Below are 19,090 nucleotides of genomic sequence, written 5' to 3' on the forward strand. Positions count from 1 at the left end.
GACTTTTAGAAAGCAATGAACCAAAGCTTGTTTTTGTAAAACTGACTATGGTACATCTTAAACAAACTAAGCTCTTGGGAATGCATCGGCGATAACAATGCTGCAGCACTGTAAATTCTTGCGTTATCACTAAGAGGCAGTTTAAGAGGGAAATGGTTTTACCATCCAGATTCAAAGGGAAATTAGATAGGGCACTTCACACACCGCAAGCAAGGCACAAAGCAGAGATTCAGTAGAAGGAGGGTAGAAATGAACACTTCAGTGGACCAATCCTTCATTTTTGTATGGTATGTTTGAACACTGTCTCCAAGCTGCTGGCTTCGTTTACAAGGTGATTTGTGCTTGGAAGCAGGAGATTGGTCTGTGTACTTCTGTATCACATTTGAGACCTACATTTTTAATGGCAAATTCTGTTGCTTAGTGCTTCTTTTCTATCAAGCCAGAGTATAAGGATATAAAGTACCAGCACAGCATATAAGCAACAACAACACTGTTGTCTAAACCCCTCCCCAAAACAATGATTGTCCAATCATAGCAAAGCATGGCAGGCCTGTCAAACTTTGGATTTCCGCACACTAAAGCAGTGTGCATGTTGCTGTAGTAAGTGATAATTGACATCTAGAGTACTCAGAGGGACATATCTATTTTATTTATTTATTTATTTATCTCTCCAAAATCAAAAGCAAAAGAGCAAAAGTGTAAGGAATGGTTTATGCAAAATGTTTGTCTGCACTAATGTAAGCTGCTATTGTTAGCATGCCAGTCTAACTTTTTCCGAAGTGTTTCTTTAAAGGTCCCTTTTACAGGGTCCTCGTTCTCCGAGTAAGCTGGAAACATTAAAAAGTCAGCCAGACACAGTATTTTCAACTAACTCAAAGCTAATGCTTTTAGCTAAGCTAGTCTGCCAACTGCAGTTGTCATTTCAGTTGGCAAAAATCAACAGTCACTGGCTAGAAATGAGAAGCCAGCTTTTGCCTATCGTCTTTCTGATATCAAGGACCCATTGCTTCAAAAATTAAAAACAATTTTCGAGCAGTAACTTGACATTCACATCATTGCAGAGGAACAGATTCTGCGTGCGCCTTGCCATTGTTGTGTATGTGCTGCCTTGCTATGGCTCTGCACATATGTCCACGATGCACTGAGCAAAGGTGCACCAAACGTAAAAACTTGTTGAACTTTGACCCAAGCTGTGCTGACCAATGTGGGTGCAGCCAATCACTGCTGACCACTGCTTGAACTGAAAGATGGATGACAGACAATGTGTTTCTGAATTTCCAGAACTGTACAATGACAAACGGGCCTCATTTGCAGTCAAGACAAAAAGGATATTCACCGAGTGAAATATCAACAAGCAGATGCAGCTACTTTTACCATGTTTTTTTACAAAAACACTGTTTGAGTGTGTGATACGTAGCAGTCTCCCGCTAGCAGCATTAGCATTGTAATTAAGGTGCTGACGTCACCGGGAGTTTCGGAGTGGTAAATACTGCATCGACAGCGCAGTTATCATTGTAAACTGCATATGCGCTGTGAGAGAATGGAAGGCTTGACAGGCTTACCAACAGTAGCCGGGGGGCTTAGCAAACGGGTAATTTCCATCTGGTACTGGAAATTGGTACTTGACCATCAAAAACTGGTCAATGAGCATTAAAAATTATTATAAACTAATTCTCATTTTTTGCTTTCAAAGACACAGCCCTTGTCAACATCACCAGCTGAAGCTTCAGAGAACTTGGCACAAGGAGGTAAAGACAGAATGAAGGAACTCAGCCGATACCTACAGGCGTCTTATTGGCGGTTCGCTATAAAGGAAGTAGATGCAACAAATCATATGAGTGACACATGGAAAATATCTTGCTTATTTGAATGTGAAAAAAATATTTAAAAAAAAAACAAATCTGTACAGGATTTTCATAAATACTAAAATTCATTTTATTTATTTGCACAAAGAAATGCAAGAAATCTGTGTATATTTCTATATTAAATCCATAAACAGCATTAATTAATATTTTGATAACCTCTGTTTCAAAGTTTAAAAAAAAGAAATTTTGCATTGCTCTCTGTATTTACAATAGCATTATTCTGACTATTAAGTGTTGTAATGTGATTCGTCAAACAATAATATTAGTATTAATCATCTTTTAATATCTTCTTCAGTGAGAGCTCTGTGTGCTTTCATCCTCACCTCCTCCACATCGTTATCCAGAGCAATGATGGCCAGTGGTGCAGACAGGCTGACATCAGTCGCTATGGTGGTTCCCACTGGTGATGCTTCACTAACGTAGCCATGGTAACTGGTCTCCAGGAAGTAGGGTGCCTGGTTGTTTTCATCCAGAATTTCGATTTGTAGGTTGGCAAAAGCTGGGAGGGGGTGGCCATTGTTCTGTTCTGCCTGAAGGGGAAATATAAAATAACTGTTCATTTTGGCTGTGAAATGCTTCACTGTCTGTACTCTACTAGTCACTAATCTTGCTCCTAAATTGGCATTTAATGACAATACTTCACATAATAAATTTTAAATAGCCCCAGTAGAACTCTTAGCTTAGATAATTGTAATAAATAAATAAATGAATAAATAAATGAAAATGGTAATAAAACAGGTCAGTTAAAAATGCTTGTCTTTATTTCATAGAATATGAAAAAATATAGGGCAACTAGATATAAATGAACTGATGAACGGAAATTTTTGATAGGTTTAACTCCTTAGCCTGACTTTATCTTAGAGGCACACACTTTTTGCTCATATTGTCAGCTTTTAAAATGGAAACTATTTACCTGAAGGGTATAAATTTCAGGGAAAAAACCTGGCAAATCTAGGACATCTCTGTTTAACGGAAGCTAACGGATTTTCTTTTCTTTTGGATCGTTTGTGAATTAGACTGCTTGGATAAACAAAATAATCTTGTGTAGTGAGGAAAGAAAGAAATCCACTTTTAGTCAACTGAAGTCTTCAAACCTAAAACCTGTGACTAGGCTACTGTCTGACTGCCTGTGTGTCTTTTCTGTTTGCAGCTTATGTCTGTCTGCCATTGTCATCTACATCTCACTCTTGTAGATTCCCACTCCACTCTTTTTGTTCCCTCACATTTCTCTCTTAACAGCTCATGTGGGATGCAACAGCTTTACTATCCCAAAGGTAAAATTAATCATTTCCTAAACAAAATATCATGGGTTTTAAAACATCGGTTTATACACTTATACACAGATCCACACAAATCTTTACCTACAGCAAAAACATCCTACAGAGGAAAAATTCAATTTTCAATTTCAGTAGAGCAAAACCTGATGTACGCGCGGTGATATAATTCCATTACTGGCCTAATTGAGCCAAAAACAACGTCACACAGCGTAGCCCAGCTTTAAAACTTTACAATTACTGCCAGGGTAGAATACTTTTAAATGAGAGAAACCAGGAAGCACCAAATAAGGAGGAACATTTAGTCTTTATTTAAGCTTGCAGATTTGCTGACCGACAGCTTGATGAATATTGGGGGATAAAGGCAGAAAAAAAAAAAAGCACAAAAAAAAAAAGCAATGCACATTCCAGAGAGAGTTTGTTGTTTCTATAAGAAACATGCTGGGAGAACATCAAGTTGAACCTCCCCTGTTTGAAGCTCCAGTGTTCCTCACCTTGATAACCAGATCAAATCTGCGGTAGAGTTCCCTGTCGATGGGCTTTAGAAGCAGGAGCTCCGCTGTGGTTCTGTTTAAGCTGAAATATTCTGCATAGGACTCTGGTTTGCCTGAGAGTGAGCAAGCAACACAAAGACGCAATAAGAACAGAGCAACAACGAAATACACAAAAATTAAACCAGTGTGTGTGAGAGAGAGGGAAGAGACAACAGTAACTTGTGAACGAATGTATAGATATTTGTTTGGTGGGCGTCTAAGAGCAGTATAAAGGAGAAAGGGAGGAGAGAGAGAGGGGTAGCATGGCTAATGCTTCCAGCTTTCTCATCTCAGCTCTCAAAATGTGGGGGATGCGTGTACGCACACACACACACACACGCACACGCATACACATATACAGTACATTCATATATGGTGTAAAGTACTCTTTGGGGAAATCAAGGTCTGGTGAGAGGAGCAGCAGCACAAGCACATGTGCACATTCACAATTCTCAAATGTGTATTTCTGTGTGTGTGTGTTGCATCTTTATGGCAAGCACTGATTTTATTTGCTTCCACTGAGGGATGGTGCAGTCCAAGCCAACATGACTCCCCCTGTGTTTGCGGTTATGGCCGTTTTTGTCCAAGCCTGAATGAACACATACCAGTCACTTCTTCTCAACTATTTTGTTGTCCAAGATGACTATGAACAACTGTTTGTCTTTTGAACTACAAAAAGTTCCTCTTAATAGAGTCTAATGAAGGCCGCTGGATCTAATGACACTATCTTTAAATATTAAAGCTATTTTTTATTCATTTACACATTATTTTAAATCATAGATCTCAGAGGAGCCACAGAGTTGCAGCAGATTTTTAGTCCTACTCAGACAGATTAGTTTAACAGGAGGAGTCTGGGAAATGTAATCAAGTCTGGATCTAGACCTGTCAGGAAATTTGTTTTATGGACTATGCACATCCTCACAGGTAAAAGTATGCTTTTTTTGGTGACTGCGCATTTTACTACTTCATTCAGTAACCAAGATGTCTTGCAGCGATGGTGCACCGCTCCTGTTGTATATCACTTTCAACTTAAGAAAGCATTAAGTCAATTGCAGTCAATTCCATCTCTGTCATTTTTGGAAACATCTTATCCTTGGCAAACTGGCTACAAGCACCCAATGATTACTTCACATATTACTCTGCTGACTTAATCCTGTGTCTAAACATTTAAGTTCCTTCCTTAAAAGCCTTAGACTCACATTTTCGCAGCTAATCGTGTATATCATGTCAATGTATATTTATTGCCTAATGCCAAACCCTAGTGGCAGAACAATCTGAACGCAAACCTACCAATGAGGATGGAGTACAAGATTCCTGGCCTGTCAGAGGGAGGTTGTATGTTTCTGTCTTGGTCCACAGCTTGTATGGGTGGAGTCACATTGAGGGGATTCACCTTATTCTGGAGACAGAGGCAGTGAAAGCAGTAGAGTTAAACAGTGTGGCATATACTTACGGTCAGGACCATCTCCTACAGATACGACAAAACAGTAGTTATGAAAGGCATCAGATCAGGATTCAATGACTGACAATTTAGATTTAAATTGTAGTGTATGTGTACTAATGTGTAGTTTAATTTTGAGAGTAAAAAACAAAGAAGGACAGAAACAAAACAAAGCGAACAATACAAGCTGGGAACTTGCAGATCATTTTCAACTTTCCACTAAACAGTGCCGGCTTTACTTTGCTTCATGTTAGTTCACAGCTTAGTTGGGGAATAAAACAGCTACTGCTTAATGCATTAGCTAAAAGAATCAGGAAGAAAATCAAACAATTATTTTGGTCTGTCCCAATCAGTTTATTTCTAAGTATAAAGAGAAGCTTTAGCTATGCTATTTACTGTATTTATGAAACAACAAGCTCTCAGCATGCCAGCAAAGCAAGTGAGAGTTAAATGATGATAAGAAAATCACTTGTAAGCAAAACACAATGTGTTGTACTTTAAATCAAACATAGGGCATACATGCACACCCTCACATAAAATTCTGTGCATGTGCAGCACACACTGAGCATTGGAGAAGAAAAAATACACAATCACACTCTGTAAAATAAAATCGTAGCACACAATTACAATTAGGACCTATTTCTGTTTGCCTATAGAGTATATATTACTGTATTGTTTGTCCATATAAATGTTATCTCTATGTTTATCTGTGTATACACACACACACACATACACACTGTTTAATTGAAAAAAAGTGTGGAGCCGCATCTGTATGCGAGTGTGGCTGGGCTATGATGTTGACTTATAATAGTGCAATATGCTGAGGTGTGCAATATGAAGACCCCCAATGGGAGAAACATTACAAATCTATAGGATATAATCTACTATCACTGAAGCTGTAAAATGTTGAGCCAGGCACATCAGCAAGACTGCACGTATTCCCAAATGAGCACACACCCACAAAACACGCACAGATGCACCGTAGACGATTCTATACACTTGTGCACCTGCTATGATACAATACTTTACGGCTGCACCTGTCATGCAGCACTTAAAATCTACTAGCCATCACAGAGCTATATCTCCTGTTGCCTGTCACTGAGAGAGGAGAAGAGGAAAACACGGGCAGAGAAGAAGTTATGGGGAGTAATGAAGTGGAGTAAGAGAGGGTGTAAATATACAGAAGGGGAGATGAATCTGCCAGGCGTTCAGGGTAAACAGGGCGCAGAGAGAGATGTAAATGCAGCCCAGAAGAAAGTTGGAAACAGAGAAAGACACCCAGGTCACTGAGAAACTAATACTACAATGAAAATCATTTCTGAAACAACACTACACATGGATAAATAATAGAAAGCCAAAAGCCTTGCTTTTATATTTCCAAACCAAGCTCCGCTTCAATATATTCACTTAGCTCTTGTCAATCAAAAAGGCTCATCTGATGCATGACTGCCCTGATCATTAAATCCATAGAGAGCCAGCCGTCCCTCCCTCACACTGCAACTTCAGAACGCTAAAGAAACACAAACAACTCTCTTTCATGCCTTTACTGGAGGGCTCAACCTTGGTCAAAGACATATGTTTCTGCTTTTCTCACAAATTACAATAATGTCAAAGAGTACAGTCTAGACTTGCTCTATATGAAAAAGGCTATTTAAACAAAATTGACTTGACTTCTGTACTAAAAGCACAGAAAAGAACTTTGCACTTTGAATCATGTCTGGTTTTAAAATAAGGCTTCTGACTTAACTCTAGTATATTCATAGCACTTTAGTCATAAAATTCTCATCCAGCTTTTATCAAACTCTTATCAAGCCTTTTTAATTGCATCACAATTTACAGTTTAACCTTCAATTTTCATCTGCAGACCTGGAAGCAGCTTCAGTGTTACTTTTATTATAACGTTCTGTGGATCTTATGGCTATTCATTATATGAGTGGCACAAAAGGACATTTTGACTGGTCACACATGAGTGCAATTCATGACATGTAATAATGTCTGGAATCCACTTAGCTGTGTCAGGGCCCTGATATTGTACATGCTAACTCACTTGTGTGGCTTACTTGAATTAGGGCTGCAAATAATGATTATTTTCTTTATCAGTTAATCTGCAGATTAGTTTCTGAATAACCCTTTGGTCTATAAAATGTCAAAAAAAAAAAAAAAACCCCAAAACCACAACAACCCATCGGTTTCCCAAAGACCAAGGTTATATAGTCAAATGGCTTGTTTTGTCCAACCAATAGTTAAAACCCAAAGCTACTAAGAGCAAGTAAGCAAACCAACCTTAGGTTTTATAAAATCAGCTCACTCAAGGAGAGCCTGACAAAGTGACTCAATGATACAGGTCCAAAATGTGGACCCCCGCGCAGGCAACAAGCTGAGCAGATAATATTAAAAGGCTCTTTACTCTCCAGGCTTTTAAGGCTTACTGTCAAAAACATGCAGTCAGGCAGACTGAAGCAACCAAACACTGTAGTAACCAGCAGGCAAATTAACAGCAACAGGCACAGACACTACAACCACTAAACACCACCACCTGGCAAGTGTGGGTAGGGAAAACTGCCTTTTATATATACTGGGGACTAATGAGCAAATAAGCAGCAGCTGTGAAGGCAGGTGGCTGATCCCCGGAGCAGCCAAGAGATCAATAGAGGAGGGAAAAACGCCCGAGGGCGTCTAGTGGTCAGGTGAGGCTTTGTGTCAACCGTTGGGCCACACCGGAGCACAAGGCAAGATGTTGTTCGTGGTGCAACAGAGATACCGCACTCCCCTATCACATAAAAAAGTAACAGTAACAAACAGTAAAATCTCCACAATTCACTGCATTGCAAGCTGGCAAGCTGTTGTCCCTGTGGAAAGCAGCAACGTGATAAATATACGGCATAAAGTGCGGTTGTCTGTGATGTTTCGTTTACCATCATGTAACTTGCAGCCAAGTGATTGCCAGTACGACATAATGACAAACTAAATGATTAGTCAAGGTATCGGGAGAGTTGTTTACTATACTGTTCAATAATCTATTTTTGAGAAGCAGAAACGTTTTTGAAGTGAATGTGTGAACATGGCCTGACAGTGAACTCCGTGGCATAAATGACCAGCATCTTGGTGTGTGTGTGTGTGTGTGTGTTTGTGGGTGTGTGTGTGTGAGTGTGTGTGAGAGAGAGAGAGAGAGAGAGAGAGAGAGAGAGAGAGAGAGACAGAAAGATAGTGGTTATGTTGGCTCTAAGGCTCTGAGGTTGTCATATCTTATCAGTCTGATTAGGACTCAGACTATTACAGCGCCTTGACTCCCCCTTGTTCATTCCTCTCCTCACTTCATCTCCCCTTCTTTCTTCTACCCCAGCAACAGCAGCTCTCTGCTGTTCTCTGCTGATATATCTATCTATCAATCTATCTATCTATCTATCTATCTTTCCCTGATTCATTCTCCTCCGGCTTACTCTTTTCCAAAACAACAACAGTTTGAGAGGGACAAACAGGAGCCCTAAACTACATTCAACATACTGGAGTTCATTCAAGCAGAAGATACCAGGGTACTCATGTTGGACGGCTTCAAAGTCTAGTCTTAATCAATCAAACAGGGCCCCTAAGAGACAGCTGCTTTGAATAAATGAGAGTGCATTCATGCAAATGTAATGGGAGAGACTGTGCTGTTGGCATAAACATGCACTTATTTAAATTACCTGAAATAGTTCAGTTTAAGTATATGATTGTTTAAAGCTTTCGTGTTTTTGCGGTGCATTTCACAATTAGTGTGGCCTATAGGCTACTCTGACATTTTTCCTTCTGGGTTTCCAGGTGTTTGATTACCTGTATGCGGTTCTTTTTTCATCTGTTTAGCACTCGTACACTGGCAGTAGAGGTATCGCAGAGGGACAAGGGAAAAAAAAATGCAGGGTCACTCGGCATTGTGTGGGTCAATCAGGTATGTGCACCTGCATATTCCGGGTTGAATACTGTCCAGGTTTTAGCATTGTGCGAGTACCTTGCAATCATCCAGATGAAGAAGACAATTATTGCCACTGTGATAAGTTTTGTGAAACTCTATCAAAAGATGTACTCCAAAGAGTATTGCACTTCTGCAATGTTGGGAGACTTGCTAAAGAATAAAAAAATAAAAGGTGAAAGTTGATGCAGCTGAGGCTGAGTTATTCTGAATTTTATTCCATAAGATTGTCAAACTTCAAAAACACTGGATCCTACAGTTCCCATTATGCAACTAAGTAGCATCGTTTGTTAGATCCTTTCTGCCTGGTTAATGAACATGTCTTTTATAGTCCACACCCCCCAGCTTTCTGCTTTAAATTTGTAGCCTAAAGGCCAAACCGAGATTACCCTGATGACATCAAAAGGTTTTTTTTTTCTCAGACTTTGGAAAGCTACCCGCAGAGCTACAGAAGACACTACTCAACTGTTTTCACAGGCTGAGTTCTATGAATGACAAGTAAACAGAAGTTCATGTGTTAAACTGCCCCTAAAATATAAAATATATCATATAATATACTAGCTATATTATATTAATTATATTTCCATCCTAATAATATTGAATTGTTAAATTGGAGAATTCTAAGAAAGAGAAAATTAACTAACTAGTTCTACAAGGACAAAATGGAGGCTTGGTCCAAATCAGTGACTGAGATCACATTGAGAGACACTTAATTACTTCTCGTAGCAGGACAAGCACAGGTGTAACTAATAACATTAACAACAGCTTTAACAATGGCCATTTGGGGGCCCAGTAAGGCTTCCTGCAAAATGCAATGGCCCTGGAAACTGCATGGGATGCAGCCATCATTCATATTATTAAGTATATTTGTGCTTTTTTCCTGCTGTGACATTGTCAACCTTCTGCTGTGAAAAAGGCTCATTAGGTTTCCTAAATGAGCTGTAATCTGACATTTGCACAGATTCTCATTCCTGTAGTGAACAGAGATCAGCCTGAAAATCATCAATAGCCAATGAAAGCAGAGTTTACAGAAATGAGAAGCCAAGCAACCCCAGTTTTTCTGTATGACTCCCGTTTTTATTGCTATGATTGCGTAAAATCATGAATACTGAAATCAGTGAGGCATCCGGAGTCTTCAGCAGTTCTGTATTGGGTGAAAATTGATAGCTGAGAACGAATCTTACCTTTCAATTGTAAACCCTGTCTGTCCCTGCAAACCCTGCGTACACTTGCTCCCTCTCAAAACCATGAGGTGTAAAGTTGATTTACTCTTGTTGTTCCTCACCGTGCCGCTCTTGGCCGGGAGGGAAGATTGTGTGTGTGAGTCAGGAGAGATAAGAGAGAGAGGGGTTTGAAGCTGACAAAGAGTTCCCTTAGTGTCTCTGAAATAAAGTGGGCATACGTGTGCCTGTGGGTGTGCGCAAATTTGTGCACAAATGTGTGTGCACGTGTGTGAAGATCTCAGTATAAACAAAAAGATGAAGTAGACAATGTCCATTTAGGCCTGACACGGTTACCAGTGTGTGTGCGTGCGCGTGCGTGTGTGCGTGTAGGTGGATGAGGGGGTGTTAAGGCATGAATGCGCTGCTAGCTTGTCACCAGCAAGGGTGTGTGTGTGTGTGTGTGTGTGTGACTGTGTGTGGTAGGGGATGAATGCTCTGCTGACTTGTCAGAGCTGAGGATTTTGCCTGCAGCAACTTTCTCTCATTTACAAAGTGGTACTGCAAGTCGCTCTGGATAACAGCATCAGCTAAATGCCTGAGATACAAATGTAAAATAATATATACAGCTTTGTAAGCAGAAAAACATACCACAGTGTTGCAGAATCACTCATGTAACACTTGTGACTACCAGCTTCTTATCATTAAAATAGCATTGTTCTTGTTTCAAATGATGCTGATTGTGTTTGTGCTTGAATTTTTTTTAGGCCACATCGATCATTTAAGCCTTTGTTCTCACTACTTACTCACTTACCTATTTGTTTAGCGGCACCATAAGTTTTGAAATGCCAGGTTGAATAAATAAACGTTTCATATCTTTAGCTTAAACCGCAGGTGTGACAGAGAAACGGTATAGCTTATTTGAAGGCTTAGAAGTTTGAAAAAGCAGATGTCCTTTGCCACATGCTCGATCAGTATAAGAGTTACCAGAGTAAGGTTGGATTTCCCTTGTTAAGTTTCACTGCATGTCAAGGGGGCTGACAAATTGTTTGACAAATAATGTGCAATATTGCTAAAGTCAGTAGATAAACCAGAGCAGCTTCAGTTCTTCGTGGTCAGGGAATTATAAACAGTTAAATATGGATAAGTATAAATAGGCAGTAGTGTACAGATTTGTGAGGATGAAACCCAAGAGATTAGCTCTCACTATTAACCTTAAACTAAGTTTAAAACAGTAAACAGTGCCAAAACTATTTTTCATCACCAAAGTGCACTAAATAAAAGTGTAACTAAAAACAACAGGTACACGCACACTTCTATTGTCAGCTGAAGGAAAGAAGTAATGCAGCAATGCACATATTCATACAGACAGAAAACAAGCCCTTAGCACCATACATATGAATATAATACAGTGTATATTTACTATAAGGGCACACACTTACCGGCTCTGTGAGCTCCAGTAAATTAGCCCTATACGTGATGGGACTACAGTCACGGGTGTTTCCCACCAGCATACATGGTAGAAACATGGGACCCAAGTCGTCACCATCCAGTACATCCACAGTTAGAGTGGTGGTGGCAGTGCGGCGCTCACTAGGGTAGGGGGCTCGATCCTTGGTGAGAGAGAGAGAGAAAGAGAAAGAGAGAGAGAGAGAGCGAGAGAGAGAGATGGATATCTTCATCTTTAAGTCTTGAATACAAAGAGACCGCAACAAAGTCCTGTTGAATGTTTTCAGAAAATCAACAAAGCTGCCAAGAACAGTCAATACCTTCAAAGGTTGCCGTCTACTTGACTTTCCAGCTTCATGTCTATTTACACCTCAAGAGCAACTCAACAGATTTCTAATGCATTTATAACTGGTTCTGCACAACACAGCTCCATGCAGACTGTCTGGGCACAATAAAGCGAAACTCCTCCATTGATATATTTCAATGACAATATCGTAGGAAGGCTAGTAAAGTAAGCAGAGGTTACACAGATTTTAACCAAGTTGCTTGATCATAATCGTTCATTGATTTTACCTCACTAAAGAACGAGTTGGCATGAGCCATTTTTGAAAATTGCTCAACCAAAAGACACTCGCAATTGTGGTGCTCCCACTCCTGCCTGTGGCTAGTTTTACTGGTGTAATTTTAAGAAAATAAGCATACCTGGATTATCTACATAAACATCCGCTCAGTTTTATCAGATTCTTCCTGAACACACCTACACTGTCATGCGTAGTACTACAATTAAACCTAAGGATATTTTCTTTAAACCACACGTCCCTCAGCTCCCTCTCTGTCGGTTTTAAATATTCATAATAGACCAAATTAACAGTGCATTCATTGAGTATTGATTGATTACTGAGATTTGCAGTACATTCAGTTGTAGAGTGAGCCCAAAAAATGTTTCAAGTCTTGCTCCGAGTAATACACGGCAATCAAAATGTTTCTATTTTGTAGGGTTTAAGATTTCAGATTAAATTTTAAAAAAAAAGGCATATTCAAAAAAAAAAAATCATGTCAGTTTATCTGAATGAACACTACACCTTGTGGCCTATCACAGCTTAATGCTGAATCCGAGCAAATACATTCCAGTGCAAATATTTGTACTGTACAAAAATCTCAGGCTTTTGAAAAAACCTACATCAAACTATATGACCTTGATACACACAACATGAAAAATGGATGTGCTTACACGCTATGAAGTTTTTATTCAGAAGAAGACCTTTAGGAGACCTTGAGCTGAAATAGCAGGGCTTCAGTGAGGCCCTTCCAAATTTTCAACGCAACTAGTTCACAAGAAACACCGAGGCCTAGTCAGACACTGAAAGTAAAGCTATTCGCAAACTTTTATTTCTGCTTAGAGATGAATGTGGAATCGCTCTTTGTGTATACATAAAAAAATCTAGTGCTACTGTCCACTTGTTGCTTTTGGTGAAGTATCTGCCATTCAATTACAAAGGTAGATGCTCAGCAAATTCACAAGAAACACTTAACAATCCTATTCATCTGAATGGTCGATATAACTGCTGTGTTTTCAGGTTTTATTCCAAGATCCTTCAGATATACACAACAGTGTATTTTTTTCTTTTTTTTTTTTGTAAAGCTCTCAGAACAAAATAGTCAAATCAGGGAATCTAGAGGAAACTCAAAGTGCTGCAAACAATGGAACTAAATGATCAATGCAACCATCACATGTCCACCCATTACTTAGAAAAAAAAAAACCCTCTAAAGAAAGTAACTGCTATTTCAAGTTTGTGCAGTCATCTAGATCTCCATCTCCTTAGAATCGGTGGTGGTGGTGTTTGCATATCAGGCAGCATAGTTGGACATATCAGCGCTTGTTTCCTCCTTTATAGAAGACGCAGTTTGCTGACGTTAACCATCAAGATAAGGAGCAATAAACCTTCATTAAGTTTTGTTAAAGTTCCTGTTTTACTGTTATTTAATTACACCAGGACCGAGTGTTTCTCTATCACTGCATTGCATGTTGCTCTCCTTACTGTCAATCACCTGAAAAAAGTTAAAGAAAAGTTGATGTATTCTTTTCACCGCTAATGAAATGCAATTAAAAGTGTAAACTTTAAGACATATGATAAAATATAAAATAGTCATTAAAAGATATTATCATTCTTTTATTTAGATAAATTATTTTGATAAGGTAATACCATTATGTGGCTCAGTCAATCAGTGCTTAATTTTTCTCATAAAACAGTAACCCTGAAAAGTTCAGCGTTATTTCAAGGGGTTCTTTTAGTTATTTGAACTTGTCTCTAAGTTGTTGCTGAGAATTTATATGCAGCAAATTCACTGCCACTAAAAACACTTTTAATATAGTAGTCAGATGAACACTGAACATGTCAGGCTTAATGTGTCGGAAACACATTAATCTTTCAGTGTACTGTTGACTTCTAATAACGGTGTCAGGGTAAATGGGCCTTAAGACATATGAATATTTGCAAGAATGCTTTGTTGAGAACCAAAGTGTTTTTAAAGCAAGGTTTTCCTGTCGCAACAAAAACCTTAATGGTGCAATCAGCAACTTAAATAATATTCTGTCATGCCTCCGTTTAGAGTCTTCAAATTTCCACCACCGTTCCCCCATGAGTCTCTTTTGCACGTTGAGTGAAATTAACTATATTGCAGACCACTTTTGTAAATAAACATGCAGAGTGCTCTGAAATAAGAGGAGGAAAACAATTACATTAACAAAGACACTAGTGATAATTAAGGATACGCTTATAGTTTCCTTAAGGCTGAATCAACAGAACAGGAATTGTCTGTCTGTGTAACAGTAATGTTTCCATAATAACAAAAATTTACATAAAAAAAACAACACTCTAGGCTGTAGACCATACTACCACTCAATCAGGAGAGATTTTATTTTCTTCAGACATCCCTTATATTGGGCCTCAGATGAAAACCTTTTTTTTTTAATTTAAATCTTTTGCATCATATTAAAGGATACTATTTCATCCTCAGAATGGCTCTTTGATAGCTGCATGGCATACAAACAGATATATATGAAAAACAAAAAACACTTACGTTGGCCTGTATGATGACTAGGTACCGTGTTATCTCCTCATAGTTGAGTCTTTCTCTTAGAACGACGGAGCCAAACAGTGTCAGAGGGATGTCAAAGGTTCTGTTGGCTGTCTGAAACGCACTCAGTTACATTGCAAACAGAAACACAGTGGGTCACTTATAGGGTCAATTGTCCATTTTTTACCTTTTTAAAGACTTTAGACAAGGTAAAATATGTAATAATAGTGAGAGGATTTTAAAAGTTAGAGCAGTAAATGTGTAATAGTAGAAGTGACTGTATTCCTCTAACAGCCTGCCAAGAGTATGATTTCAATATTATTCTGAGTTACAATGATATGGAAGTTTCACCGCTAAAGACAGAAGGATTTCTATGAGCCAGGTGATATTGGAACAAAAAACAAAAGAGATACAATAAGAAAGGAGTCAAGAGGATCTACTGTAAAACAGAGCGAGGAGGTAAAATAGAACCGTGGTTCAGATATTAACATGGCTCATAAGATTTGTACAGATACTTAAGGGCTAAAAGTCTCTATGCTTTCACAATATATCAGTGATCTTATCACACCAATAGAGCTTCTTGGGAAAACAGAAAATAAGAGATTAAAGAAAGCTTGTTGTATCTAATCTCATGAAGCAAGTAAATGATACAACTGCCAGCAATAATTGAGTCATCTTTGTACAATGTTACTGAGGTTTGTTAGAACTTGATTCAGTCAACTAAGCTCTGAGACCGGGAAAAGTGGTATACTATACACAGCATTTGCCATTGATACCTCCCAATCTTCCTATTTTTAGAATATTTCAAGGGAAAACTGAATGGCTGACAAATGGCTGATAAAATATAACGTGGTCAATGTTTTTGATTTCAATACATGACTTGGTTATCAACCTGCTATTTAGTGTATTAGATACACAGAAAAACTGAAAGGAACATTGGGCCCACTGCTGCCATGATGTCAATTTTAAACAATTAAATAAATATGTAAACATATGGGTTTTTTGTGAATTTTGGTTGATTTTTGCTTTTTTCTATTAAACCAAATTCTGGTACTCAACCAATAACCTACATAATGATTTTATAAATTGGCTACATCACCCTTGGAAGAGGTCAGCAGGCATATGGATAACCTACCGGGTCTTTTGGGTTGTACTGGATCGTATACTCTATCTGGCCGTTGGGACCGTCATCAATGTCTGTCGCCCCATTGTTCCCCCAGAAACCAGAGAAGATAGTTGTTCCTACTGGCGTCAGCTGAAAACACAACAAAGACAGAGAATTTCAGTATCTTTGTCTAAAAGCTCACACAACAAGTTGTCAGACACTTTCACACTCCGTACCACTGACATTGAACAGCTCCCATCCCAAACTGTTGTGTCTTGTCATCACACTGTCGGTATGTGGCAGACATGAAGGCGGGACACATTAAGAGGCTCTTCACAAGCGTTTGGCCATAAGAGATCTTATTACCCCACGGTCTCCACAAAACAAACCGAAAATGACTTGCAGTTTTATGTTTATTGTGCTTAAATGGGGCTTGAAAAGGAAGATCAACATGCGTTTTTTTTTTTGTACTATACTGTGTTCATTTGCGCAGGGAAAAAAAGGACACAGGCTGCATAGTTTGTCCAAAGTTCTGTCTATAGTCTTTGCCCCGTCTTTCTCTCTCTCACCCCTGTGAATATTTGCTACACCTCATTGCCCCATCTAATAAAAGTTTTAAATAAAAGTGGAATGTGGGCGATAGAAAATCATGCATGGTTTGTTAAGAGTGCTTGTCACTTAAAAGACAAGAGAGCGTTGGCATCTTTACTTCAGTCTTTGATTTCAGTGAAATAAAATAATAATAAACAGAAACAGATTGGACCCAAATGCTCATGGTTATAAACTAATGAGTCACTGTCAAAATAGATTAGACATAGCTTATTACACCTCTCCTTTTCACGGTATAAAATCAACAAAATCAATGAGTTAGTTATGACAACAGCAGAGCTGAGCTGGAAGTAGCTGCTGATGAGCATTTTTTTTAATGTAAGGATCTGTCAGATTCACATAATCCTTTTCCAAATGTTCATGTTTGCCAATTGCTTGTTGGTAAGCGATGGTCCTTTTAAGTTAAAACAAAATTCAACTTGTACGTGAAAACATTTTGATGCTGAATAGCTTCTTTCATTTAAATGTGTCAATACCATTGCTATGGTAGCTAATCTGTAGCTAACTGATATTACACTAGCTAAACTAGTAACAGTTACTCTAACATAAATTTTTTCTTTTTAAAAAAAAAAAAAAGTGATAATTTCAACAACTGGAACACAGAAAAAAGTTTTTTTTAGTCACATACATACTATTAATGGTGGCAGAGCAGCAGAACATAATGCTCAGTTATGAACTCATTTAAATATTAAATGTTAGCTCTTTTTAGCTAATCAATGTTACACTACCTGAAGAGAGCTAGCATATCTGACATTATGGAAGCCATAGCCAACCCAGGTTCATTCAGGTTAAAACAAACTAAACTTGTAGATGAAAAATAGTTTTATGTGTAATATTTTTGATGTTCAAGGTTTTCTTTTGTTGTAGAAAAAAAACTAAAAAATCTAAAATAAATGTTGTCCTTTGGAAAATAGTCAGCAGTATGTACAGTACAGTCCAAAAGTATTTGGACATTTAAGCTTTTTTTTTTTTTTTTTTCTTCTTCAGGCTTTATGTTTCAGCAAATTCACTTTGAAATAAAATAATGAATACTACATTAAAGTGCCAAGTCTCAGCTTGAATTTGAGCAGGTTTATATCAATGTAGAAAGAACTTTGAGGGAGGTGTAGGCCTTTTACCACATGGTGCCCAAACTTTGCTCTCCCAGAGCTTCCCTGCAGCCTCCTTCAACTTTTGCTTGTGGTGGGGTCTCTCTGCCTTTAGTCTGGTCTTCACCAAGTCGACCGCTTCTCAGCTGGACTGAGATCAGGTGATTGAGTCGGCCAGTTGAGGATATTCCACCTCTTCAACCCGAAAGCTCTGTGGCTTCTTTGGCCTTATGTTTAGAAGCATTCTTCTGGTGAATGATGAAATGTTGTCCAATGAGTTTTGATGCATCTGACTGAATCTGAGCACAGAGAATGCTCCTGAATACCTCTGCATTCATCCTGTTGTGTCCGTCAGCAGTGAAATCATCAATCAATGCCAGTGTGCCAGTTCCATTGGCAGCCATACCTGCCTCAGCCATAACAAAACTATTGCCATGTCTGACAGATGAGGTGGTGGCTTTGGGCCATGAGCTTTTCCTTAGATAGAGGTTGATTTTTGTTTCATCCGTCCATAGACCTTTGTTCCAGGACTGTACCAGTTTCTTTTTATGTTTTTGTGAACTGCATCCTGGCCTTTATGTTTTTGAGGGTTACCAGCGGTTTGTATCTTTTGGTGAATCCTCTAGGGTTCTGGTCATGAAGTTTTCTCTTGATCATTGACAAGGAAACGTGTATGCCTACATCTTGGAGAGTGTTCTTGACTCTAAGCTCTGTGAAGTAATAAAGGGGTTTATCTTCATCATATAAATAATTTTTCACTCGTCCACAAGTGGTCGTTTGCCATTTTCTAGTTTTCCTGTGTGCACCTTCTTTTTTGTAGTGTACCAAACTGTTGATTTTGGCAAACCAACTACCTTCGATATCTCTCTGAAAGATTTTTGCTTTTTTCTGGCATCAATCTAAATGACAACTCTCAACTCTCAATCAGCTCTGAGCCATGTGTCACCTCTTGTGCATGTACTAACCTTGAAACAACACACAACTGCCCAGGAAACATTAAGTAGCCAAGTGTCAAATTACTTTTGAACCCTTGCAATTTTGGCGCTATGTGTTTAAAAGGGCTATATATTCTAGACAGTTTTTTTAAATATTGACGTAAACCTACTTAAATTCAAACTGAGACTTGACACTTTAATGTAGTATCCATTATTTTATTTAAAATTGAATTTGCTGAATAACAGAGCCTGAAGAATGAAAACTGTGTATCTGTCCAAATACTTACAGTCTGGATTGTGTGTATAGTATATCTAGAGTACATGACGTGTAGTCAGTAGCCTAATATGTACATACAGTACACATTATGAATACCATATTGAACTTTGTTTACAATAACTTATCATTTGTGTGCCAATGCAAGTACTTTTTATCTGTGCTTTAAAGTTCACTTTAATTTTCACATGTGCAGCAAGATATAATTACTCACTTTTCAGTAGAGAAAAGAGCTGCTAGACATTCAGAAAGATGTTCAGTTTGATTTAAGTTTTTCTGAGAGAAAGTCTCAGAAAGTTGAACACTTTCAACAGCACATGAAAGGATGAACT

General features: G+C 38.5%; 1 protein-coding gene across 8 annotated transcripts in view; it reads right to left on the bottom strand.

The window, feature by feature from the left end:
* Positions 1-19,090, bottom strand: part of LOC120794181 (protocadherin-15-like) — a 258,482-nt gene that overhangs the window by 85,429 nt on the left and 153,963 nt on the right. For 7 of the 8 annotated variants that reach the window (XM_040134962.1, XM_040134959.1, XM_040134961.1 and 4 more), the window contains 6 exons: positions 15,883-16,002; positions 14,751-14,861; positions 11,662-11,832; positions 4,963-5,071; positions 3,634-3,746; positions 2,189-2,395 (listed from right to left, as the gene is read on the bottom strand). In XM_040134962.1, coding sequence (XP_039990896.1) covers positions 2,189-2,395; positions 3,634-3,746; positions 4,963-5,071; positions 11,662-11,832; positions 14,751-14,861; positions 15,883-16,002 — 831 coding nt within the window. Of the gene's footprint in view, positions 1-2,188; positions 2,396-3,633; positions 3,747-4,962; positions 5,072-7,542; positions 7,645-11,661; positions 11,833-14,750; positions 14,862-15,882; positions 16,003-19,090 lie in introns of those variants that run through there. The other variant, XM_040134965.1, reaches the window with a different exon arrangement.

The sequence above is a fragment of the Xiphias gladius genome, chromosome 9 (assembly GCF_016859285.1).
Source record: "Xiphias gladius isolate SHS-SW01 ecotype Sanya breed wild chromosome 9, ASM1685928v1, whole genome shotgun sequence".
In the NCBI taxonomy this organism is placed as follows: domain Eukaryota; kingdom Metazoa; phylum Chordata; class Actinopteri; order Istiophoriformes; family Xiphiidae; genus Xiphias; species Xiphias gladius.